Genomic DNA, 24,853 nt, shown 5'->3' on the forward strand with positions numbered 1-24,853 from the left:
TGTCTGAACCAACACTTTGTTCATTTCTCTTCTTATCCTCCGTCACACCTTGCTTCATAAGCTTCTCATGTCCTCCTCCTCTCCTACCTGTCTTCCCAGAGTCCTCCAGGTGAGGCGCAGGCGGGCAGTTTCAGTCTTCACAGCAGTTTGAAGACAATGAAGAGCCGCTTTTTTGCTTTCGTTTCTTGTTTCCCTTCCTTTTCCTCTTCACCAGGGAGGACTCGGGACTGCTTTCCTCACCACTCTCACTTCGCTTTCTCTTCTGGCCCCCAACACTCTCACGGGCAGATTATCAGTCTACCTCTTCCCCTTTCCTCAGAGAGGCTTCTAAAGAAGACACTTCCCGTCAAGGGACACCGTGACACACTACCCCAAGAGGGACTGGCCACAGCGGACCGAATTTAGTGATGGGAAGAACAACGTCAAATGGGAACCATTGTTGGACCCCAGAAAGGTACTGTTTCCTCCACCGCACTTAAAATTGTGCCTTATGAAACAATTCGTCAGAGATCTAGATAAGGAGTCTGCAGCTTCCAAGTATCTCCAAGATTTCTTCCCTAAGCTGCCTGCGGCAAAAGTGGATGCTTGTGTCTGTCGGTCCACAAATAAGGAAGGTCATGGAGTGCAAGGAATTCCCCAAGAAGCTCACTAGGACGGAGAAAGCAGCGTGGAACAGCTTTGTCGCAGTGGTTCTTGGCTTCTTGAGGAATCACAAAGCCGAAAACTATGTGCAGCTTGATGAGACCTTGGTGAGAAACTACGGCAAGATGGGTTGCAGGATGTCCCTCAAAATCCATATCCTTGACGCTCATCTTGATAAATTTAAGAACATGGGGGCGTACTCCGAGGAGTAAGGCGAGCGCTTCCGCCACGATATACTGGACTTTGAACGCTGCTACCAAAGGTCGTATAATGAAAACATGATGGGAGACTATATATGGGGGCTGATTCGTGAAAATTATTTACAGTATAAGCGTAAGTCGCGGAAAAATATTAATTTCTAATGTTTTATTGTCTCACTTGGGTAATCCTAGAATAAATAAATGTTACTTTTGCATCATATGTCGTTTTGTTTATACTTTACGCAAATGAGAGTTCAAATTTGCCACTTTCTCCCAATGGGAATAGATAAATTTCATAAATATCATTATCCTGGCCACAAAAGCAAGGTTATAGATAAATATCAGTGTTTTTCCATGTTTTCTAGGCATAAGCAAATAGAAAATAACGGTCGTCACCCAATGACAAAAATCGTGTTACAGTGTCTAACAAATGAAAAGTGGTCTCCAGGCGGGAAGGGGGAAGAGGTTATTTGATAATCTAACTGTATAACTCTGTCCGTCACTCTCCCGTTTTCTCTTCATCCTACCCTTTCCGTTACTCTCAGTCTCCTCTGTCATTTTCACTCTTGTTTTCTCTCTTCCTCTTTCCCATTGCTCTCGTTCTTTCGTCTCCTCTTCATCTTATCTTCCCCACCACTCTCATTTTCCCGTTTTCTCTTCACCCTAGCTTTTTTCCGCTATTCTCACTCTCCCCCTCTGTGTTTTGCTCCCCACTGGTCTCATTCTTCCGCTTTCTCCTCATCCTCTCCCCGCTACTCTCATTCTTTCCCCTTCTCTTCACCTATTCCTCGCTACTCTCTACCTTTTTCTCTTAATACTATTCTCCCCGCTGCTCTTACTGCCCTGCGTCCTCTTCACCTCGTCTTCTGCGCTACTCTTACTTCCCCGCTCTCTCTGCCCGTCCCCACTCTCACTCCCCTCGCCAGCCTGGCCCATTGGGGGCAGCCGTGGGGGCGACACACTAAAGGTCGCCTCCTGCAGCGCCTCCAGTACCCGCACCAGCGCTGCCAAGGGGGGCGCTGGGTGGGGTCAGGGCGCAGGGCCGCCTCCAGCCAGTGCATGAGCGCATGCACCGTTGGGGGATGAGGTGCCCCCTCACGCAGCCGCAGCGCCTCCTTCACGGCGTTGGCGAAGCGGTAGGCGTCGCTGGCCTCGCTGGTGGGGTGTGTGTTGGACAGCAGCTCGGGCGGCACCCAGGGGAAGTCCTCGGGATGGGTCTTGGTTGGGAAGACCCGCCGGGTTCCCACAGGTGTGGCGATACCCAGGTCGATGATGGTCGCCACGGGGCCGCCGCTCGTGTCGCGCACGCACATGTTGTCTTTCTTCAGGTCATTGTGCGTGTATCCACGCGCCAGGATGGCCTGCACGGTGCGGGCCAGCTGCAAGAACACCGTCACGGCGTGGGAGTAGGGCACGTGCCGCAGGAAGTACTCCTCGACGGTGCACCCCGCGTAGCACGTCAGCAGCTGGCTCGTCTCCACGCACACGCCCACCAGCCGCTGCACGCCCGGGATCTGGAAGCGCTGCAGATTCCGCGCCTCCACTAGCAAGGAATCCAGGTCATGCCCCTTGAAGGTCTTAATGACCACTGCTTGCTGCGTGGCGGGGTCCACGCTCCTCACACAGGAGCCGTACTTGCCAGCTCCCAGGGCGACACAGGCGACGCGCCGCATGGCCTCAATCTCCTCCCTCGTCCGGAGAGGCACGCCCAGGCGCTGCAGCTCCTGCCGCACCTCCTCTTCTTTACAGCTGCTGTCTTGGCTTGGAATCATGTCGGAGAGTCTTAAACATCAGATTCAGACCAATGAGGAATACGACAAATAAGAGCAAAGAACGATCTGGCAAGACTCAACACTAAGTGTCGGCCACTGCTACGTTGCTTAACACTTTGCCGCCCACACACTGCTAGCCTGAATATCCACAGATACACCAAGAACACGGAGGAACTGCACACACAAGCAAAAATAGAACCAATTAATACAACATTATATATGAGAGGAAAACAAATAAATCACAAACTAACGCACATACCCAAGGACGCTACGTACATAAACACAACCCAAGCAGAAGAAATGAACATCACCTCTTCAGGAAACCAATAAATAAACTTCGAGAAGCCTTACCTGAACCAATATACAATTAATACAACTTTTGTACCATTATTTTAGAAAATTAAATTAACTTAAACACCTGTGACTCAGACAAGACAGCAATTCCGTCATCTTTTATTCTGATACTTTTCAATATTCTCATACATCTTCCAATATTCTTCACCCAACCTTTTTCTTCTCTCTCTTTACTGCTTCTTTCAACCCCACTGTCTGTCCCCCATTATTTGATTTTGATTTGATTGAATGTTCAACAGCATATATAGCATATATAGCATATAAAGCAGCCATATAATATGGTGGTGGTGGTGGTGCTGTGGGTGCAGTCAGCAGCAAACACTCACCTCTTATCACCTCTCCATCATCCATCATTTTTATGTACTTCCAATATTTTGTATCTTTTCTCTCCATGTCTGTAATTCCCTGCTTTTCTTCAAAATAAACTGATAAAACAGTGAGGTCCCTCTCCGCTGCCGCACTACCCTCCCTCTTGCTCTCCCTGCCCCCGCCGCCACGCTATAGTGAAGCATGCATGACTTTCTTTCGTCGTCGTCGTTGTCGTCGTCGTCGTCGTCGTCGTCGTCGTCGTCGTCGTCGTCGTCGTTGTTGTTGTTGTTGTTTTCTGTCACTAAAGTTCACTTCCTCACCCTCTCATTCTTCCCTTGCCTTCATTCCTTCTCACCATCTTCCTGTTTCTGTTCACTGATTCACTTGGCGTTGGCTGCACGGCGGCGCATCTCCACTTCCTTCCCACGGCTGTCATGTCTCATTACTTTTTTTTTTTTTTTTCAAAAACACTCGCATATGAGACATTTATCTATCTTTATTTTTCCCATTTTTATGCTAAATTCCGTCCACGTGACAGCGGCAATAACAATGTTGGCTGCAGAATTTTAATGAAGATAATCAAATGAACTTAATAAAACGGTAAATAATTGATATATAGAGTGTTCATTAACAGCAATGCTCCTGCTGCTATCACCACCACCACCACCACCAAAACAACAACAACAACAACAACAACAACAACAACTTTTACTACTACTACTATTACATTTTGAAAACGTAACCACTTAATCTCTCTCTCTCTCTCTCTCTCTCTCTCTCTCTCTCTCTCTCTCTCTCTCTCTCTCTCTCTCTCTCTCTCTCTCTCTCTCTCTCTCTCTCTCTTACCTGACCCGTCTCATATATAGCGTCCACCGCGCCGTGCATGCACTGGGTAATGTTGACGATGATGACACCTCTCTCTGTGGCCTCTCGCAATGCCTGTGGAAACGAGGCGGGTGTGAGACATGTGGACTGGTGTGAAGGTGTGAACTGATGTAAACACGTATGAGATAAGAATAGGAATAATATACGAGTACATCTCTCTCTCTCTCTCTCTCTCTCTCTCTCTCTCTCTCTCTCTCTCTCTCTCTCTCTCTCTCTCTCTCTCTCTGGACCATATTCTGGAAACACCGCGCTCCACCTTCACTACATTCAAAAGGCTCTAGTTGAAATTACACGTGGTTTTTAAGTGTTTTCACGGTCCTAATGACAAATTTAAAAGATTTCTACATTATTAGCAGAAGAAAGTCTCTGTGGCCTTTGAAAACAGTACTGGTGAGAGAGTAATTCTGACTACGGGTCTCTCTCTCTCTCTCTCTCTCTCTCTCTCTCTCTCTCTCTCTCTCTCTCTCTCTCTCTCTCTCTCTCTCTCTCTCTCTCTCTCTCCCTCAACCCTCCCACCCTCTCCCTCCTCTACCCTCCCATCCTCTCTCTCTTTTCTACCCTCCCACCCTCTCCCTCCTCTACCCTCCCACCATCTCTCTCTTTCCTCTACCCTCCCACCCTTTCCCTCCACTACCCTCCCACCCTATCCCTCTTCTACCCTCCCACCATCTCTCTCTCTCCACCCTCGTACCCATTCCCTCCCTCCTCCACCCTCCTACCCTCTGCCTCCTCTTACCTCCCGCTCCCACCCATTTCTTCCCTCCTCACCTCCATAATGTCAGTTCTATTGGAGGGCATGTTCCCCGCGCCGTAGGTCTGAATCACCACGCCTGCCATGGGGGGCTGCAGGAAGCCCCTCACTGTTTCAGCCGATATAGAGGGGAAGATTCTGAGCAGGCCCACGTGGCGATTGAGGCGGTCGAACACTTTGAATTTCTCCAGCGTGGTGGGGCGGAACACCGAGCGGTAGTCAACTGTGTGTGTGTGTGTGTGTGTGTGTGTGTGTGTGTGTGTGTGTGTGTGTGTGTGTAGGGGGAAGAGAGAAGTTATGTTTAGCTTCCTTGGGTGGAGAGGGAAGGTTATACAAATAAGGGACGCTGCAGAAAGCCATCAGGCCTACACGTGGCAGTCCCAGTACGAAACAGGCCTACCTATCTCCAACTATTATCTTCATCCATAAATTTGTCTGATCTTCTTTTAAAAGCTCCCTAATGACTCAGCACTAGCAATCTGACTACTAGGTCTATTTACTCCATTCACTAACCACGCTCTTTGAGAAGCAGTTCCTGCCTATCTCTTTTTTAAATCGAACTTCATCAAGTTTTGAACCCATTACTTACTCTATCCTGATTACTGACAGAATTTTGCTTGTGTCACCCTTGCTGTCCCCTACACTAGTGGTCATCAACCTTTTAAAGGTAATCCATCCTTCCGCCAGCCTTTAAGAAATTCATGTGCTCTCGCGCCTACGACAATTAAAAAACATGAATATTTTAAGTTTTCTCGTTTTAAAACCTGAAAAAAAAAAAAAAAAAAAAAAAAAAAAAATATATATATATATATATATATATATATATATATATATATATATATATATATATATATATATATATATATATATAAAGTATTAGGTCTTTAGTTTAAACATAAAATTGCTATTGGTCATAAATAACAGCTATATATAGATGCTAAATGTATGATAAAATGAAACGCCAAATCTTAATGAAACACATGAGGCGCAAGTTGCGTCAGAGTGCAATATTCTGATAAAATACATCTATCAGTAATACTTTAAAAGCCTTTCACTGTGATACGAAACAATTAACACCACCAGAAGCAATGCATGAAATCTTTAAAAGCATCTATAAGAAAGTAGGGGCATAAAAATAAATTTTAAAATTCCCACCCAGTTTAAAGATAGGAGGTGGCTGTAGAACAAGTAAAGATGATGAGTAATTAAGGAAAGATGTACCAATAGCAGTCAAAGGGTTAATTAATCTTAATTTGAACACATTTTTTACAGGTTACACAATTTTCTTGCTAGAACATCTTTACTACAATGCACCCGTATACACACTGGCCACGGCATGCACCCCTCCGTGCAGGAAAAGACTCATGCGCCCTGGATAACTATCATAGTGAAGAGGAAGGCTGGTTGGAGCGGTGGTGGTGGTGGTGCCGGTGGAGATGAGTAAAAGAGGGAAAGGAAGAGAGCGGGAGCGCAGCAGAGGAGTGGGAGACTGAGACTTAGAGTTGCAATACAGAGGGAAAAAGTTAGAGATAAGAAGGAAAAAAGGTAAGAAAATAATTAAGCGTAGAAGACGTAGAACAACAACAACAACAACAACAACAACCAGGAAGACGAAAAAGAGGACAGACGAAAGAGAAAGACGAAAAGAAAAGAGGAGAGAACGAAATCAGAAAGAAATAAAGGAGAAAAGAAGGAAAGAAAGAAAGAAAAAGAAAGATAAGAAAAGAAAGAACAAAAGAAAGAACACATAATATTTAATAATAATATAATAATAATAATAATAATAATAATAATAATAATAAGAAGAAGAAGAAGAAGAAGAAGAAGAAGAAGAAGAAGAAGAAGAAGAAGAAGAAGAAGAAGAAGAAGAAGAAGAAGAAGAAGAAGAAGAAGAAGAAGAAGAAGAAGAAGAAGAAGAAGAAGAAGAAGAAGAAGAAGAAGAAGAAGAAGAAGAAGAAGAAGAAGAAGAAGAAGAAGAAGAAGAAGAAGAAGAAGAAGAAGAAGAAGAAGAAGAAGAAGAAGAAGAAGAAGAAGAAGAAGAAGAAGAAGAAGAAGAAGAAGAAGAAGAAGAAGAAGAAGAAGAAGAAGAAGAAGAAGAAGAAGAAGAAGAAGAAGAAGAAGAAGAAGAAGAAGAAGAAGAAGAAGAAGAAGAAGAAGAAGAAGAAGAAGAAGAAGAAGAAGAAGAAGAAGAAGAAGAAGAAGAAGAAGAAGAAGAAGAAGAAGAAGAAGAAGAAGAAGAAGAAGAAGAAATAATAGTAATAATAGTAACATTTCCATATACGAAAGAACAGCACATGAACATATCCAAACCCCCTTCCTCTCTCTCTCTCTCTCTCTCTCTCTCTCTCTCTCTCTCTCTCTCTCTCTCTCTCTCTCTCTCTCTCTCACCGTGGATGGAGATGCCCGCCGTTGCCAGGGGTGCCATATTGGGTGAGTCGAAAGCCTAATCGCGGTCCAGAGAAAGCGCAGATCCACACAATGCGCAGGAACCCCGGAAAAAAAAAATAATAATAATATAGATAAAATGAGATAAAAGAAAGAAAGGAGAACAGGAAAAAAAAGCGCGAATCCGTGAAAAAAAATATAAATAAATAAATAAAGGCGCGGAACTCGGGGAAAAATAAGATAAGAGAGCTAAAAAGATTAAAAAAAAAAAAAAACGATATTTCATGGTTACTTTATTGTGTGCGGGACATGGGAATATTCGCTGATGTGGTAACGTCAGAGAAACCGGGTTGGATCAAGTCGGATTGGAAGAAAAAAAAAAAAAAAAAAAAAAGGCTCTCAAATAGAATGATGGATAAATGGAACAGACTCAGTAATCAGGTTGTTAGTGCTGAGTCATTAGGGAGATTTAAAAGATTAGACGAATATATGGAAGGATGACAGGTGGAAATAAGAAATAAGAACACAAGGGAAGCTGCAAGAAGCCACCAGGCCTACACGTAGCAGTCCCTGTATAGAACAAGCCTACCCATTTCCACCTATTGTCCTCATCCATAAATTTGTCTAATTTTTTAAAGTTCCCTCATGACTCGGCACTAACAACCTGACCACTGTGTCTATTCCATTCATCCACCACTCTCCTGGGGAACTAATTCCTTCCTACCTCTTCTTTATCAAGCTCGAACACATTACGAGTATTTCTTGTTCTACCCTGATTACTGAGCCTGAAAATTTTGCTTGGGTCATCCTTGTTGTGTCCCCTATACCATTTTGACCTCTGTTAGGCTCCCTCTTAATAATGTTTTTTTTTTTTTTTTTTTTTTTTTTTTTTTTTTTTTTGTATGAAAGAGGGTCATTGGCCAAAGGTAACAAAATTATGAGGGGAAAAAAGACCCACCCAAGTCCCAGTTCCCAGAAGGCTGCCGGAGAGAAAAGTCAGATGACGGAGGATATGTCTTGAAACCTCCCTCTTGAAAGAGTTCAAGTCAAAGGAAGGAGGAAATACAGAAGCAGGCAGGGAGTTCCAGAATTTACAAGAAAGGGATGAATGATTGAGATAACTGGTTAACTCTTGCATTAGACAGGGAAGGTAAATTTTCAAAGGTTTGGTCTCTTTCGTAACCACCTGTATCCTTTCAGCCATTTCTCTTTGTACCGATTCTAGCCGAGTTCCTACCGTCCACTTAGTTACCTGCAGACTGCCGGTGGACACTTTGGTGGTTCTGTTCCCTCGGTACAGCTTGTTGTTGAAGAAGACCGCCACCTCGGGGATGCTGTAGCTGCCTGCCATGATGAGGGACCCGATGAAGTTGTCCCGACCGTCACTGCGGGTCTCAAACAGCGGGATCTGCGGCACGTGAGGCGGGGAGAATGACTGGGGTAGGAGGAGGAGGAGCACAGGGACACAATCACTTCGTCTCCAACAGCGAGACCTATACAGTGGCATGGGAGGGTGCGACTGACTGGGATAGGAGGAGCAGCAGCAACACAGGGACACAACTACAGAAAAAAATAGGGCAGGAACGACTTAACTTTATTCTGAAATATCTATGCGCCTCACCTCCACTACATTCAAAAGGCTCTCTATATAGTTAAAGTGATACGAGTTTTGAAGGGTGTTTTTTATATTTTTTTTATGGTTCTAGTGGCAGATTAACAATACTTCTACATTATTAACATAAGAAACATCCTTGAGAACCCGACTATTCTTCTCTGTGGCCTTTGAAAATAGTCGTGGTGAGAGATGATGATGATGATGATGATGATGATGATGATGATGATGATGATGATGATGAGGAGGAGGAGGAGTAGGAGGAGGACAGGGGCAAAATCGAAGGAAAAACATAACACGATAGAGTCTTAAACAGTAGGATTGTGAGGTAAGTGAGACATTGTGGCAAACTGGGAAAGGAAGAGAGGAAGAATAAAAAAAAAAAAGAAAAGTGAGAGCCTAAGTAATTAAACCTCTAAGTTGAAAACCGTCCTGGCAAGAGAGCGAAGAGTTTCCAAGAGCCCCACCAGCGTTACCGCCTTACCTGCGACCCGGTAATGATGACAGGCTTGCCCAGGTTCTCCAGCATGAAGGAGAGAGCGGCGGCAGTGTATGAGAGTGTGTCTGTGCCGTGAAGCACCACGAACCCGTCAAACAGCTCGTACACCTCCTGTCAGAGAGAGAGAGAGAGAGAGAGAGAGAGAGAGAGAGAGAGAGAGAGAGAGAGAGAGAGAGAATATTAGTGGCCAACATGCAGAGAAATTGTAAAACTAGAATTAATTAGTCTAACAGTCGTTTAAAAAAACAATAAATATGTAAATAAGTAAATATATAAATATATTACTACTATTGCTACTACTGCTACTACTACTACAACTATTACTACTACAACTACTATTACAACTACTTCTACTACTATAACTACAACTACTATTACTATTATAACAACTTCTACTGCTAATAATAATAATAATAATAATAATAATAATAATAATAATAATAATAATAATAATAACAACAACAACAATAATGTTTCAACAAAAAATCACTCGAGTTCCCTAAGCAATGGCAGCAATAAATACATAATTATGAGTCAAATATTCAAAATGTATTTCTGATACAAACTACCACTGAATTAACTTTATAGAGAGAGAGAGAGAGAGAGAGAGAGAGAGAGAGAGAGAGAGAGAGAGAGAGAGAGAGAGAGAGAGAGAGAGAGAGAGAGAGAGAGAGAGAGAAATAAAAACAAATAAAAACAAAGCACCACCACCACGACCACGACCACCACCACCACCACGACCACGACCACCATCACTACCACCACGACCACCACCACCACGACCCACCCTGATGTCCTTGGCCACTCTGATCCAGTCGTCCATGGTCATGTTGGAAGAGTCAAGCAGGGGGTCGTACTCATACACCCAATACACGACCCTGCGCCGCTCCCCTTGGCACTCCCTGAAGCAGAGAGAGAGAGAGAGAAGGAGGGTAAATAGGGGACGAGAGGGAATAAGAGGAAAAGAAGGGAAAAAAGAGAGAGAGGGGTTTAAACAAGGGGACTGAGAAGGGAAAACAAGGAGAAAACAAGGGGAAAACAAGGGGGAAAAAAAGAATGCGTCAAGTTTCCAGTTGAGACCTTTAAGAAATTTCCAGTTCAGATTTTTAATGCAATTTCCACTTGAGATTTTTAGAAAAGGACTAAGTGTGTTTAGTGTAGAGATGATTGAGTGGCACCGAGGAAGATAGAAGACTGAGTGGCACTGAGGAAGACGGAAGGCTGAGTGACACTGACGAAGAGGGGAGGCTAAGTGGCCACTGAGGAAGACTGAAGCTTGAGTAGCACTGGCGGAGAGGGGAGGCTGAGTGGCACTGAGGAAGAGGAAGCTGAGTGGCACTGACGAAGAGGGGAAGCTGAGTGGCACTGAGGAAAAGGAAGCTGAGTGGCACTGACGGAGAGGGGAGGCTGAGTGGCACTGACGAAGAGGGGAAGCTGAGTGGCACTGACGGAGAGGGGAGGCTTTGTGGCACTGAGGGAGAGGAGAGGCTGAGTGGCGGTGAGGGAGAGGGGACAGTTGCGTGGAAGGTTGCAGAGTGGACAGACAGCAACAGACGACACAGGTTTTCAATGCAGTGCAGTAAGGCAGTGTTTGCTTTGCCCCACTCTAAATTGACATAAAGACCTTAATTAAGATACACGTTCTCACTTGTCTATCTGAACCGTTTCTTAAGAGCAGACAGGGCAAGCTTGAGATCATTTAGGAATAGGAGGTAGGGAACAGAATTCTAACGACAGCTTAACAAAGATCCTACGTACTTAAAAGTTACAAGGGACTTCAAGGGTGATTCTAATGAAGGTTAAACAACAATTCTGCATTTTCAACAGGTCATACTGGAAGTTATTAGAATTTACCAAAGATTGTTTTCATTATTCTTACCACAGTATTATTTTAACAAGAATTCTGTTACTTTCAATAGGCTCTAATCAAAGTTATCTGGATTTTATATAGCGTTTTAACTATTCAAGTAACAGTTTAACGAGCTATATTGAAACGTACTTGAGGGTTTAACTTTCAAGAGTTTTCAGCGGCATTTTCATCATTCCTGTGATAGTTTGATAAAGATTCTGCACTTTGATAGACTCTATATAAGTAATTAGTGCTTTGAAGGATGTTTTCATGAGTCTAGTGAAGGTTAAACAAGAATTTTGCAGTTTTAACAGGCTATACTGAAAATTATTAGAATTTACCAAAGGCTTTTCATTATTGACATTACATTATTAGTTTGACAAGAATTCTCTTCTAATCAGTAATTCAAGTTGTAAAGATCGTTTTCATGATTCCAGTGACAGTTTAACGAGCTATACTGAAACTTATTTTGGGTTTTAAAGATGCTTTCATTATTTTAGTGAGAGTTTAGCAATAATAATGCAACTTTTTAAGAGACCCTAGTGAAAATTATTTGTGTTTTAAAGAGCCTTTTTATGACAGTTTAACAATTTAAGAATCTGTACTGAAGGACGAGAAGGGAGACGTGTAACATCACAACAGCGACATAGAGAGAGAGAGAGAGAGAGAGAGAGAGAGAGAGAGAGAGAGAGAGAGAGAGAGAGAGAGAGAGAGAGAGAGAGAGAGAGAGAGAGAGAGAGAGAGAGAGAGAGAGAGAGAAAACAGGACATTGTGGGGACATGCCGGTTTGAAAATGAGTATATTGAGGAAACAAAGAGAACAGTGTGAAAATTCCGGGTAGTAGGCGAAAAGAAAAGGAAAGGGAAAGAAGAAAGCAGAAGAGGCGGACAGTATGAGGAGACACGTGAAGGAATGACGCTTCAGTCAACACTCCTGGTGCCATATTCTGAAACACTTCAGCGCTGCACCTCCGCTACTTTCAAAGGCTTTAGTTGATGTTACACTGCTTTTTTAAGGGTAATTTTACGGTTTCAGTTACTTAACAAGATTTCTACATTATTAACAAAAGAAACACTCTTGAAAATCAGGCTAATCATCTCTGTGGCCTTTGAAAATAGTCGTAGTGAGAGACCAAAGTGTTTCAGAATACGACTCAATTCCGTCTGAAATGGCAGTGGCCACTGACTGACTCACGGGAGAACCAGAGGCTGCGTGACGGAGTTGCTGAATCTCTTCTCCGCGTACATCTCGTCGTGCATGTGTGGGTAGCGGCGAATGTTCATCTCCATTTCGTGAGGGATGGGAACCAGACCTGCATGGGTTAAATAGTACCAGATTACTTAATACTTCTTTCCTTTCTTCCACTCCCATTCTGAGCCTGTCAAGATTAATAATCGTGAACCCTGTTGTGAAATGTTTCATTGTATCATTTCGTCTTCTTGTTTCAAATGGAAGTTATTAAGGTTTTCAAGGATGCTTTCATGATTCTAGAAGTTGTTGGGGTTTTCAAGGGTGTTTTCATGATTCTACAGGAAGTTATTGGGGGTTTTCAAGGGTGCTTTCATGATTCTAGAAGTTATTGGGGTTTTCAAGGGTGCTTTCATGATTCTAGAAGTTATTGGGGGTTTTCAGGGGTGTTTTCATGATTCTAAAGGAAGTTATTGGGGTTTTCATGATCCCAGTGACAGCTTAACAGGCTCTAGTGAAAGTTACTGGGATATTCAAGAGTTTTTATCCTAAACAGGTTATAGTGCTCTAGCGAATGTTACTGGAATTATCAAGGGTGTTTTCAGATTTTGTTGATAGTTTTGCAGACTCTAGAGGAAGTTATTGATGTTTATCTTCATGTTTCGACAATTCTATTGATAATTTAATAAGAGAGAAGAGAGGAATGGAGATGGGATCAGGAGAGTTACTGCCCTTGATCTGTGACCGCCAGCTGGGTAGTCTCCCGTGTGTGTGTGTGTGTGTGTGTGTGTGTGTGTGTGTGTGTGTGTGTGTGTGTGTGTGTGTGTGTGTGTGTGTGTGTGTGTGTGTGTGTTTGTGTGTGTGTGTGTGTGTGTGTGTGTGTTTATGTGTGTGTGTGTGTGTGTGTGTGTGTGTGTGTGTGTGTGTGTGTGTGTGTGTGTAGGAGGTAATGAGTAAATGAGAGAGAGAGAGAGAGAGAGAGAGAGAGAGAGAGAGAGAGAGAGAGAGAGAGAGAGAGAGAGAGAGAGAGAGAGAGAGAGAGAGAGAGAGAGAGAGAGAGAGAGGAAAAGTGATAGGTGACGTAGCAGGAAAAGTGTTCCCAATACTGGGAATAGTCCTGGTGGTGAGGTGGTGGCGGTGGTGGTGGTGGTGGCGGTCAGTGGTGGAGGTGTGAAGTGAAGTGTGATGCGATATGTTACCAGTGATTATCAGACCGTGGTGAGTAACTGGTGGTAATGAGCATAATTTAGCCGCTTCTTACACATTCTGAATAGAATAATAATAAAGATGATTATGATGATAATGATAATACTGCGTGTGTAACTGTGAGCGTGTGTGTGTTTCAGGTGGCGCAGGGCCCCGCAGGTGGTGGTGGTAGTGGTGACGGCTGTAGTGACCGCGGCGGTGGTGGTGGTGGTGGCGGTGTCTGGCACGCGGCGCGGCCCCGGAGTCGTCGCGGCGGGCGACGTGGACGAGGTGGGAGGGGCGGGCGCGGGCGGCGCGGGGGGAGCGCCAAACAAGGTGGGCGCGGGGTGGCCGCCGCCCACGTCGTGCGGGTGCCGCGCTGTATTCAGCGTGGGCGCGTGCGGCCTGTCGGATGTGGCGGCGTTGCGGGACGGTGACGCGGCGTGGACGTCCGCGGTGGCTGGTGTCGGCACTGCGCGTGAGCGCAGAGACCAGCCCCTCATGCCGCACCTAGCCACGCTGGCGCGCTACCTGCCGCGCCTCTTCCAGGTGGGCATCACGCCAGGCGGCGGCGTGCAGGGCGACGCTTCCGTTAGCCGCGTGGGGCACATCGCGCCAATGCTGCCCTGCGCCCTGCACCACTACGCCCCCCAAGACGTGGCAACTTGCGCCCGCCGCCACCTGACCGCCACGGGCGCGCCGCTGCGGTTGGCCTTCGTGGGCGACTCCCTGGTGCGCAACACACTGCAGGAGATGGTGCGCAGCACACGCGGCGCGCTGCACTACCGCGTGGAGGGCGCGGACGAGGATGAGGCGCTCGCCTTCCTGGACATGTCCGCCAAGTACGACACGCCTTTGCAGGCTGACGGCCTGGACCTCAGGTTCCACTGGTCCGCCTTTCTGGACAAGCCGCGCAACCCCGGGGACGTGACCCATCAAGGAGCGCGGGATCTGCTGGAGGCGTGGGCGGCGGGGCGCGCCGGGCCGCGGGCGGGGGACGGGCCGCCGCCCCACGTGGTGTACGCGAGCAGCGGGATGTGGGACACCTCCCTGGAGGGCGAAGACGAGGCCGTGGAGGGACTCTTGCACACCCTCAACGTGATGGCGCCGCTGCTGCAGGCGCTGGCCCGCCGCGCCCGCGTGCTGTGGCACGTGCACGGCCCCATAAAGCCGTGGCTAGCCACGCGCAGCGCGCCCAACACCGCCCTGGACATGATGAACGTGGCGTCGTGGGCGAGGCTGGGCGGCAGCGACGTGTGGCTGTGGGACTCCCGCACCGTGCTGGCACTGCGCCAGTACACAGAATGCCGCGCCCTGCACCGCGCCGGCTTGCACGCCCTTGTGCCGCGGGCGTGGGGATGCACAGACTTCCAGCACCCTGGCAAAGACGTGGAGCGCGCCGCGGGAAACATGATCTGGAACCTGGCGTGCAACGCGCGTCTGGCCCTGCACCACTCCCACTGCTGCGCCGCCGACCCGCCCCCGCCGCCCGTCAGATGACGCCCCCACTCCCCCTACACACAGTCGTGCGTAGTACATGCACCACACATCCGTATGTTCGCCTGTCACTCCCTTGTTATTCATTGAATAGATCATTAAGTTTGAAACACTGCCTTTATTTAGCCCCGAGTGGCCTGGCTGCTCAGGACACCCGTTGCTCAGGAGTACAGCCTCACACGTCCCACGTTTATCTATTTATTTTTATTTTTAAGAAGGGCACTAGCCGAGGACAATAAAAAAAGAAAAAAGAAACTGAAAAAGAAAAAGTGGCCGGCCACTAACGTGCCGGTCCTAAAAGAAAGGTGCACGACACTTCATGCTCGCATTGCCTGCACAAAATGTCAAGTTAGTACTGTACACGTAAAACAAATAAAAATACGTAAATAATTCTCTCTCTCTCTCTCTCTCTCTCTCTCTCTCTCTCTCTCTCTCCTGCCGTGGGGATCACCTTCTCGCGGTGGCGGGACTTGCAGCGTGGTCGGCGGTTCCTCAATTGTCACTAGAAGGTTCGGTGCCCGTCGGCTCCTTGGACCAAGCGCTCCCACTTGGGCACCATATGACCGCGATGTTGTGGCGCATTCCTTTTTTTTTTAATCAATTAATTCTCTCTCTCTCTCTCTCTCTCTCTCTCTCTCTCTCTCTCTCTCTCTCTCTCTCTCTCTCTCTCTCTCTCTCTCTCTCTCTCTCTCTCCTATTTAAACATAGGTACATTGTCACCCGAAGGCGCACTGCCGTGTGCAACCTATTTTAAGGGTGTGACACAACACACAAATAAAAATATAAAGATATATATATATATATATATATATATATATATATATATATATATATATATATATATATATATATATATATATATATATATATACATTCTTTATGGCCTAATGCTAATATTGTTAGCAGGGGCGTTGGGAACGAGCCCCTCCAGTGGTGTGCTGCTTACTTCACGTCCTGGGTATCCATCCCCCTGATATGAGGGACGGAGGACGCGAAGACGTTCCACAGTCTGGAGACTCGCTCCCAAAAAGTGCGCTGGTGTTGGCTGGAGCGGGAACGCGGCACTTCCACTGAGTCACCACTGGATAACACCGTTCTCGTGTCCCGCGAGGTGACTGGGGGGCAGCCGTAGTCCCGCCAGATGTGGCACACCCTGCACCTGTGCCTTGTGGAACACCCCAAGGGCCGCCACGTCCCTGCGGTGTTCTAGCGTGTCAACGGGAGCCTCAGGATGGGCTGGGGCACCTGCTGCTTCCACCAGTCGCAGCGCCCGTCGCTGGATGCCGTCGAGCTTGCTGATGTGTGTGGCAGCACAGGACATCCAGGAGAGGGCGGCATACTCTAAATAAGGCCGTATCTGGGCCTTGTAGAGCAAGAGCCTCCCTCTCCTGTCGAGCAAGCTGGCCACCCTCCTCAAGGAGGAGACTTGGTGTGAGGCCTTCAGGGCAATGTGTTTGATGTGGCAGTCAAACCGCAGCCCTCGATCCACCTCCACCTCCAGAATCTTGATGGACTCCTGGAGTTCGAGGGGAAGGCCACCAAAGCGTAGCCCTCCCTCCACTGCTGGCTCGGCAGCGGGGGATCGAGAAACTACCATTGCCTGTGTCTTCTCCGGAGCAAAGGTCACCTGCCAGCGTGCCCCCTACGCCTGTATCACCCCAAGCTGGTGATTGATCTCTTCAGCAGCACGCACACTTTCGTGTCTCTCTCTCTCTCTCTCTCTCTCTCTCTCTCTCTCTCTCTCTCTCTCTCTCTCTCTCTCTCTCTCTCTCTACAACATACACACACACACAAATTTACTCACAAACTTATTCATATAGGTAATTATTTATTTACTTGTCCTTCCCCGCCCCCTAATCCATTTTGTGTGTACAGTATTAGCTTGGTGTAGTGGTCCTATACACACAGCCGGCAGAGAGGCCTCAGCAACACAGGCCAGAGCCGGTCAAAAGAGTTGAACCCTTGCTAAACTTTTCAGTATTTGTGTGTGTGTGTGTGTTAAAATACTAGATGATAAATCATTACACTGCTACGTCTTTGAATTCTGCCAGGTCTGAGAGAGAGAGAGAGAGAGAGAGAGAGAGAGAGAGAGAGAGAGAGAGAGAGAGAGAGAGAGAGAGAGAGAGAGAGAGAGAGAGAGAGAGTTCACTGTCCCTATACCCTGTGAAGCGGAGTCCTGTATTCAGAAACGCTCTGCTCTCTCACCACAACCATTTTCAAATGCCACAGAGATGATTAGCTGTATTCTTAAGAGTGTTTCTCCTGTTAATAATGTAGAAATCTTGTTAATCTGTCTCTATAAACAGAAAACACCTTTAAAAACCCGTGTCACTTCAACTAGAGCCTTTTGAATGGTGCGGCAGAATGTTTCAGATAATGATCATAAGTTACCGAAATATTGAAATAAAAATAAAGAAAAAGTCATGTTGCAACTCGGCAATAGTTAGGGCAGAAGTAATTTAAATTTGGTGCACGTTTCAAAATAGGAACACAGAAAGTAAGAGAAGCTGTGAGAAGCCGTCAGGCCTAACACAGCATTATGGAACACTTCTGTCAGCATCGCCACAACTTTCATGAGGCTCTAGATGAAGTGACACAGGTTTTTAACGTTCTAGTGACAGATTAACAAGACTTCCACATTATTAACAGAATAAAACTTGGAAACCCAGAAAAATCATCTGCGGGGTTTTTGAAAACAGTCCTGCGAGTGGCCCCTGTAGTGGACATGCGGCGCGGAAGTGTTTCAGAATACGGCTCCGTGGAACCAGTTATAGCGGACGACACTCACGTCCCCTGTCGTTCCTCATCATTCCAATGGTGCCTCCTGTGTAGAGCACCAGCACACGGGACTCCTGGCTCCACTCAAGGTCCACCAGCGAGTCCACGGAGGCCCTATGACCGTACAGCACCTGAGGAAGTAGTGGTGTGAGGTTAGCGGAGCACGAGAGGCCAAGACTGCCAATAGGAACACCAGACAGGGCAAATAACAAAAGGAGAGGTAAGAACACAGAAGAATGAAAGGAACTAATACAGGAGACCATAAGGACAGCATAAACATTTACAGAAGAGGCGGAGCACCAACACTACCGCCATTACACAGGGGAGGGGCTGCCACACCAAGAGAAACACTACACACAAGGGAAACAAAAACAAAAATAAAGAACTGTGACAAACACTACAGAAGCGGGAAAATAACGCTGTTGCTGCTACCACCACCACAACCACTACTACTACTACTACTACTACTACTACTACTATTACTACTACTATTACACTACTGCAACTGGTACACACGAGTGCCTGACATAATAACATAAATAACATAACACTAGACAGAGAGAAGACAAGAACACTATGGCTTTGACGCAGACGCATGGAATAAAGCACTGTCAGAGAAACAATGCATAAACATCTACAAAAGACGCAGAATAACGCTAAATAATGATAATAATAATAATAATAATAACAATAACAATAAATAATAATAATAATAATAATAATAATAATAATAATAATAATAATAATAATAATAATAATAATAATAATAATAATGCTATTATTACTACTACAGTTTGCGTCAAGGCTCGTGACACATACTAACTACTACTGCTATGGTGTTGCTGCTGTTGCTACCACAACAACAACAACTACTAATTCTACTGCTACTACTACTGCTACTACTATTACTACTACTACAACTACCACCACTACTACTACCACTAAGACTATCAGTGCTATCATACTAATTCTACTACTACTACTACTACTACTACTACAACTACTACTACTACTTATAATTATAATAATAATAATAATAATAATAATAATAATAATAATAATAATAATAATAATAATAATAATAATAATAATATTACCAAGCACACACACACACACACACACACACACACACACACACACACACACACTGAAGAGAACCAATCAAAGGAGCGACCAAGAGTAAATGATATATGAAGGAAGAAAGTAGTGTGATAAAAGAAATATAAGCAATTCTTTATTTATATACACAGCAAGGCAGGCTCTCTCTCTCTCTCTCTCTCTCTCTCTCTCTCTCTCTCTCTCTCTCTCTCTCTCTCTCTCTCTCTCTCTCTCTCTCTCCACTGGGAAACAAGACAAAGAAAACAATAGGCTAAAGAAATAATTGGATTCCTCAGCAGTAGCACTTTTCCTCATTGTTCAACAGCACCACATAAAGGAAAGGACTGTGTTGAGAGAAACATTTGTCAGACTGCAGCATAGTACTCTGGAACACTTCTGTGGCGCACCTCCACTACTTCATAAGGCTCTAGTTAAAGTGACACGGGTTTTTAAGGGTGTTTTTATGGTTCCAGTAACATATTAACTAGACTTCTATATTTTCAACAGGAGAGACTCTTGAGAACCCTGCTAATAATCTTTGTAGACTTTGATAATAATAGTGATGGTGAAATGACACGGGTTTTTATGGTTCCAGTAACAGATTGACGAGAAATCTAAATTTTTAACGGGATAAGTTTTTAAAATTCAACTAAACGTCTCTGTGGTCTTTGAAAATCCTCGTGGTGAAGTGATATTTTTTTTCTAAGGGTGCTTTTAAGACTGGTGATAGATTAATAAGATTTCTACATTATTAACAGGAGAAACACTCTTGAAAACACGGCTAATCGTCTCTGAGATCTTTGGAAATAGTCGTGGTGAAGTGATACGTGTTTTTAAGTGTTTTTACGGTGGCTGCCACGTGAAGGCCTGATGGTTTCTTACAGCTTCCCTTATTTCTTATGTTCTTATGTCTTAGTGACAGACTACCGGACTACACTCTTGGGAACCCGGCTAATCATCTATGTGGCCTTTTGAAAATAGTCGTGGCGAGAAAGCAGAGCGTTTCTGAATAGGGACGTCAGTGAGACTTGCGCTCTGTTGACACTAGAAGTAATGCGAGAATGAGGGACATCAGTGCATGACTCCGTGAAACCAATACTTCTACTCACACACACACACACACACACAAAAATAAATAAATAAATAAAATAAAATAAAATAAAATAAAAATAAAAATAAAATAAATAAATAAATAAATAAATAAATAAATAAAATAAAATAAAATAAAGAAAGAAAGAAAGAAAGAAAAAAGAAAAAAAAATCAATCAACAATAAGTAAATAAAATATAATAACATCCCCTTTCACTCCCGCATCTTTTACCGTAGCAGCAAATAATGAATACGTGAATGAACATGTAGCTGCACGAATACACAAGTAACTGTACACGCATATAGAACCTGCACCACACAACCTCCAAGCTCCACTCACTGCACCACACAGTCTTCTGGTCCACTTACGAGTAACAAAACGTGCTTCTCCATATCGTTTTCTCTTCTACCACCTCTCTCTGCTCTCTCCTCTCTAACTTTTCCCTTTGTTACCCGACGATCTAATATGCCCCAGCCTACAGTCCACCTTCCCCTAAGTTTTCCTTCAGTTAAGGTCGGAATTCCAATACAGTTCCCATTCTGCACCTACTGTACGGTAATACAAGGCATACACAAGACCCGCCCCTAGCTGTGGCCAATGAGAGTGTCAGGGAGGAGTTTGAGGTGTGTGTGTGTGTGTGTGTGTGTGTGTGTGCAAGCCCTGCTACAGCCCGTATTCTGACACGCTTTGCCCTCCCACCACGGCTACTTCCAAAGCCCACACACATGATTAACCGGGTTCTCAAGAATGTTTCTCTTGTACTAATCTGTCACTAGAATCGTCAAAATACCCTTAAAAATCCATGTAACTTCACCACGACTACTTTTAAAGGCCTCAAACATGATTAGCTGGGTTCTCAAGAGTATTTTTTCTGTTAATAATGTTAATAATTTACCAAACTTGTTAATCTGTCACTAGAACCGTAAAAACATCCTTTAAAATTCGTGTCACTTCAACTAGATTCCTTTGAAAATAGTGGCGGTGCGGCGCTGGAGTGTTTCAAAATAGGTTCCCCACGCTGCTTGGCTTGCCCTTCACTGTTTGGTATCGGTTTTCCTTCAACACAGAGCTCCCTTTTCGTGTTCCCTCGTCCGCAGTCTCTTGTTTATAACCATTTCCCATATGGGTCGTGTCTGCTTGTGGTCTACCTGGGTCTGCCGCTGCTGCTGCTTATCTGTGCTTCTAAACAAAAAGCTGGGTATTTGTACTTCCTCTGTTCCTCTTACTTCATCGTGTTTCTTTATCCTTTTCGTCATCCATGCTTTTTTTTTTTTCTTCTTTTGTTTGTTGTTTGGTTTGGTTTTGTACGATTCTCTGTATTTCCCTTTCTTTCTTCATTTTTTTCTCTTTTTTCGTCATGCATCTTTTTTTTTTCTTTTGTTTTATTTGTTTCGTCTAGTTTAGAACGGTTTTCTTTATTCTATTTTTTTTTTTCTTTTCCGTCACTTTTTTTTTCGTTTGGTTTAGTTTCATAAGATTTTCTCTATTCTGTCTTTCTTCATATTTTTTTTCCTCATTCATTCTTTTCTTCTACTTCTTGTTCCGTGTGTCTAGTTTCCTAAGGTTACCACGAAAAGTAAAGAATGAATGGAAGAAAACCCAAAGGCTATAACAAGAGAGAGAGACACAGACAAAGAAAAAAAGAAAATTATTAAAGAAAAACAAAATAAAAATTAAAGGAATGAATGAGCGAAAGAAAGAAAGGTGAATAGCTATAACAAGCCTAAAGGCGTCTCCTATTTACCGTGGTCCGTTTCAGATCACTGAACTGGCCGCGCGCCCAGTGTACTATTTATTTACATCTTGATCTGGATTTATCCTGATCCTCATGAGTGATGCGGATCATGATCTGGATGATCTGGGTCCGGAGGTGGGTTATAGTAGATGACGCTGAAGCTGCTGGCGGCGGCCATATTAGCGGCTGAGCAGCCTCTACTGGAGACTTATTTTAACACACAAGAAAACGGCTGAAATTTCTGAGGAACGAAGTGAATGCTAATGAATCGTTGCAGAACACTGCTGTGGGAACAGAATGTGAATAGTGGTTGTGACAGATGCCAGAAACAAGGGAGATATTACAAGCTTCTGATTATAATTCCATGGCCATTACCGCCTCTACCAACGACTACATGATGATGCAAAGGAAGATAATACTTGTTCAGTGGAAAATAATACATCTCTAATTTGGAAGTGCCTCAATAATGGTGTCAATAGCGTCAGCACGCGGGCCAGGTTAGCCTCACCTTACGTCCCAATACTTTTCTCATTTCACTACTCTGTACTTCACCAAAGCGAGTACTTCCAGCAAGCTGTGTGGGACTGGAGCTTAGTGTGAAACTTGATTACACAACGTTCGTGGCCAGGCACGGAACCCTGTCTCGTGCTGCCTGGGTAGGCATGTGGCTGTGACTCATTGGTGGCCTTCTCGGAACAACTTCCTAAGGAACTGTACAGTAGGCTGTAGTCTTCGGTGACACTTCCTTAGAGCACAGTGGCGACCATCAACAGTGTGCCGGTTGTGACTGCTGGCCAGCGACATGCTTGTTTTTTGTTATTGTTTTGATCAACAATGGCCGCGAGCGTTCTTTTTAACCCGAACGAATCCAAATCAAATTCAGATCCAGATGAATGATCTAGAGCTGATCAGTGTTGTAAATAGAAGAAGCATTAGGAAACGTCTGAAAGTGTGACCCCAAGAGGTAAGTGTATTGGAGGAAAGCATCAATGAATTACACAAACACACACACACACACACACACACACACAGGAAAAAAAAAAAAGAATAAAAGGAAACAGGTTAGACAGACACAGAAAGAAAAAAAAAAATGAAAGGAAAAAAGAACGAAAGAAAGAAAATTCAGGTGTAATGAAACTAAAGAAGAAACATCTGAGTGTGTTCCTAAGAGCTGAATGTAGTGAAAGCAGGCGTGAATGAAGAATGAAGTGTAGGAAAGGAACGCGTGAATGAATGGCACACACACACACACACACACACACACGCACCTTGGGCACAGTAGCGGGGTCCACCACGGGCACGTCATAGCTGGCGCTGATTTCGTCCAGTTCTGACGTGGTGGAAATTGTTCGGATCATGGCTGTGGCTTGTGCTTCCTTCTTGCCTTCCTTGCTTCCTTCCTTCCTTCGTTACTATTTCTCACAGTTCTCTCCTTTCCTTTACGTCCTTCCTGGTTTTCTCTTCTTGTGGTTTAGCTTTTTTTATTCGTTCTTCTTTTCTTCTTTACTTCCTTCCTTCCTTACTATTTTCTTATTTATCACTGTTTATTGTTTTTTTTTATTTCCTGGTCTTTTTCCTATGGTATTTATTTTTTCTTTCTCTTCTTCCCTCGTATATTCCTTATTTTTCTTTCTCTTCCTTCCCTTCGTATTTATTCTTATTTACTTTTATTTATCAGCTTTCTCTTTTTTTTTTTTCCTATACCACTATCTATCACTTCTCACTTCTTTTCCCCACTTCCTCTTCCTTCCTCGTGTTATCTTGTATCTCTTATCACTATTTTTCCACCTCCTCTTTCTTCCTCTCGCTTTTATTTCCTTATCACTCTTTTCTGGGTTAAGGTGAATTAATGGAGTGGCTGGGAGACCGGGTGGACTGGGTGAGGAATGGTGGAGTGGCTGGGAGAGAAGATGGAGTGGGTGGGGAGTGGTGGAGTGGGTGGGAGAGGGGTTGGAGTGACTGGGGAGTGGTGGAGTGGCTAGGAGAAAGGGTGGAGAGGGAATAGCTGTGGATGGAGTGGCTGGGTGGAGTGAGGGGGAGTAGTCCCTCACTCAAGGTGTCTTATTACTTCTGGAAACACGTGATTCTCTTCACTCTGAAAAGAAAACAATAACAATGAATTTTTACTCTCTCTCTCTCTCTCTCTCTCTCTCTCTCTCTCTCTCTCTCTCTCTCTCTCTCTCTCTCTCTCTCTCTCTCTCTCTCTCTCTCTCTATATATATATATATATATATATATATGTGTGTGTGTGTGTGTGTGTGTGTGTGTTTAAATACTTTTTTTTGTAGTTTTTTTTTTTTTTTTGTAGGTTTTCTTTCTTTTTTTTTAAGTTTCTATTGGAATTTGAACGCTGGCGTCCAGCATTCAATATTCCCAAGACCATCAGTCGATGCACTGGGAGAGACACAACAGAATGGATGCGCGGGGTCGTGAAGGCCGCACAGCTACAGTACATAATAAAACCAAGCAGTGATGGTAGAAAGGATGCGGGACACTGGCCGAGGTGTTTCCCAACAAGCTGCACTAACTGTATGCTGTCGCTTCCTTCCTCTCACTAAAGGAAGCGTTCTTCTTCTGCTTCTGTTCATGCAGGAGTGGTCCTGGCCCAGGGCAACAAAAAGAGCGTAAAGGAATAATAATCAGCCCCAACACCAAGGTGCCAGTCCCAAAAGAAAGGTTAAAAGGATCGTCCAAAATTGGATGTGTCTTCAAATCTTGGAGTTTTTAATTATTTTTACTCAGTGTTGGTGTGAGTGTTGTGAGTGTGCCTGAAGGTGTGAGTGTTGTCAGTGTGCCTGAAGGTGTGAGTGTTGTCAGTGTGCCTGAAGGTGTGAGTGTTGTCAGTGTGCCTGAAGGTGTGAGTGTTGTGAGTGTGCCTGAAGGTGTGAGTGTTGTCAGTGTGCCTGAAGGTGTGAGTGTTGTGAGTGTGCCTGAAGGTGTGAGTGTTGTCAGTGTGCCTGAAGGTGTGAGTGTTGTCAGTGTGCCTGAAGGTGTGAGTGTTGTGAGTGTGCCTGAAGGTGTGAG

The 24,853-nt window shown here is 44.7% G+C and overlaps 2 protein-coding genes across 2 annotated transcripts in view; one reads left to right on the forward strand and one right to left on the reverse strand.

Moving 5' to 3' along the window:
• LOC135092776 (L-asparaginase-like) overlaps positions 1 to 24,853 on the reverse strand; it is a 106,505-nt gene that overhangs the window by 30,812 nt on the left and 50,840 nt on the right. The window contains 9 exon segments of the mRNA XM_063991452.1: positions 4,124 to 4,216; positions 4,931 to 5,136; positions 7,302 to 7,356; positions 8,551 to 8,706; positions 9,395 to 9,520; positions 10,197 to 10,311; positions 12,453 to 12,570; positions 17,917 to 18,037; positions 23,098 to 23,924. Of these exon segments, the coding sequence (XP_063847522.1) occupies positions 4,124 to 4,216; positions 4,931 to 5,136; positions 7,302 to 7,356; positions 8,551 to 8,706; positions 9,395 to 9,520; positions 10,197 to 10,311; positions 12,453 to 12,570; positions 17,917 to 18,037; positions 23,098 to 23,187 (1,080 nt within the window). The 5' untranslated portion in view covers positions 23,188 to 23,924.
• LOC135093119 (uncharacterized) lies at positions 13,156 to 15,445 on the forward strand. Its single transcript, XM_063992026.1, has 2 exons — positions 13,156 to 13,211; positions 13,793 to 15,445. The coding sequence occupies exons 1-2, from the start codon at positions 13,156 to 13,158 to the stop codon at positions 15,129 to 15,131; spliced, it is 1,395 nt and encodes a 464-aa protein (XP_063848096.1). The 3' UTR covers positions 15,132 to 15,445.

This window comes from Scylla paramamosain, chromosome 41 (genome assembly GCF_035594125.1).
Source record: "Scylla paramamosain isolate STU-SP2022 chromosome 41, ASM3559412v1, whole genome shotgun sequence".
NCBI classification, from domain to species: Eukaryota; Metazoa; Arthropoda; class Malacostraca; order Decapoda; family Portunidae; genus Scylla; species Scylla paramamosain.

What these genes read in the sequence shown, in the direction of transcription:
- LOC135093119 (XM_063992026.1), top strand. Translation starts at nt 13,156, where the DNA reads ATGGGATCAGGAGAGTTACTGCCCTTGATCTGTGACCGCCAGCTGGGT. An exon ending in CGCCAGCTGGGTAGTCTCCC is followed by an intron (nt 13,212 to 13,792) that starts GTGTGTGTGTGT and finishes TGTGTGTTTCAG; the next exon opens with GTGGCGCAGGGCCCCGCAGG.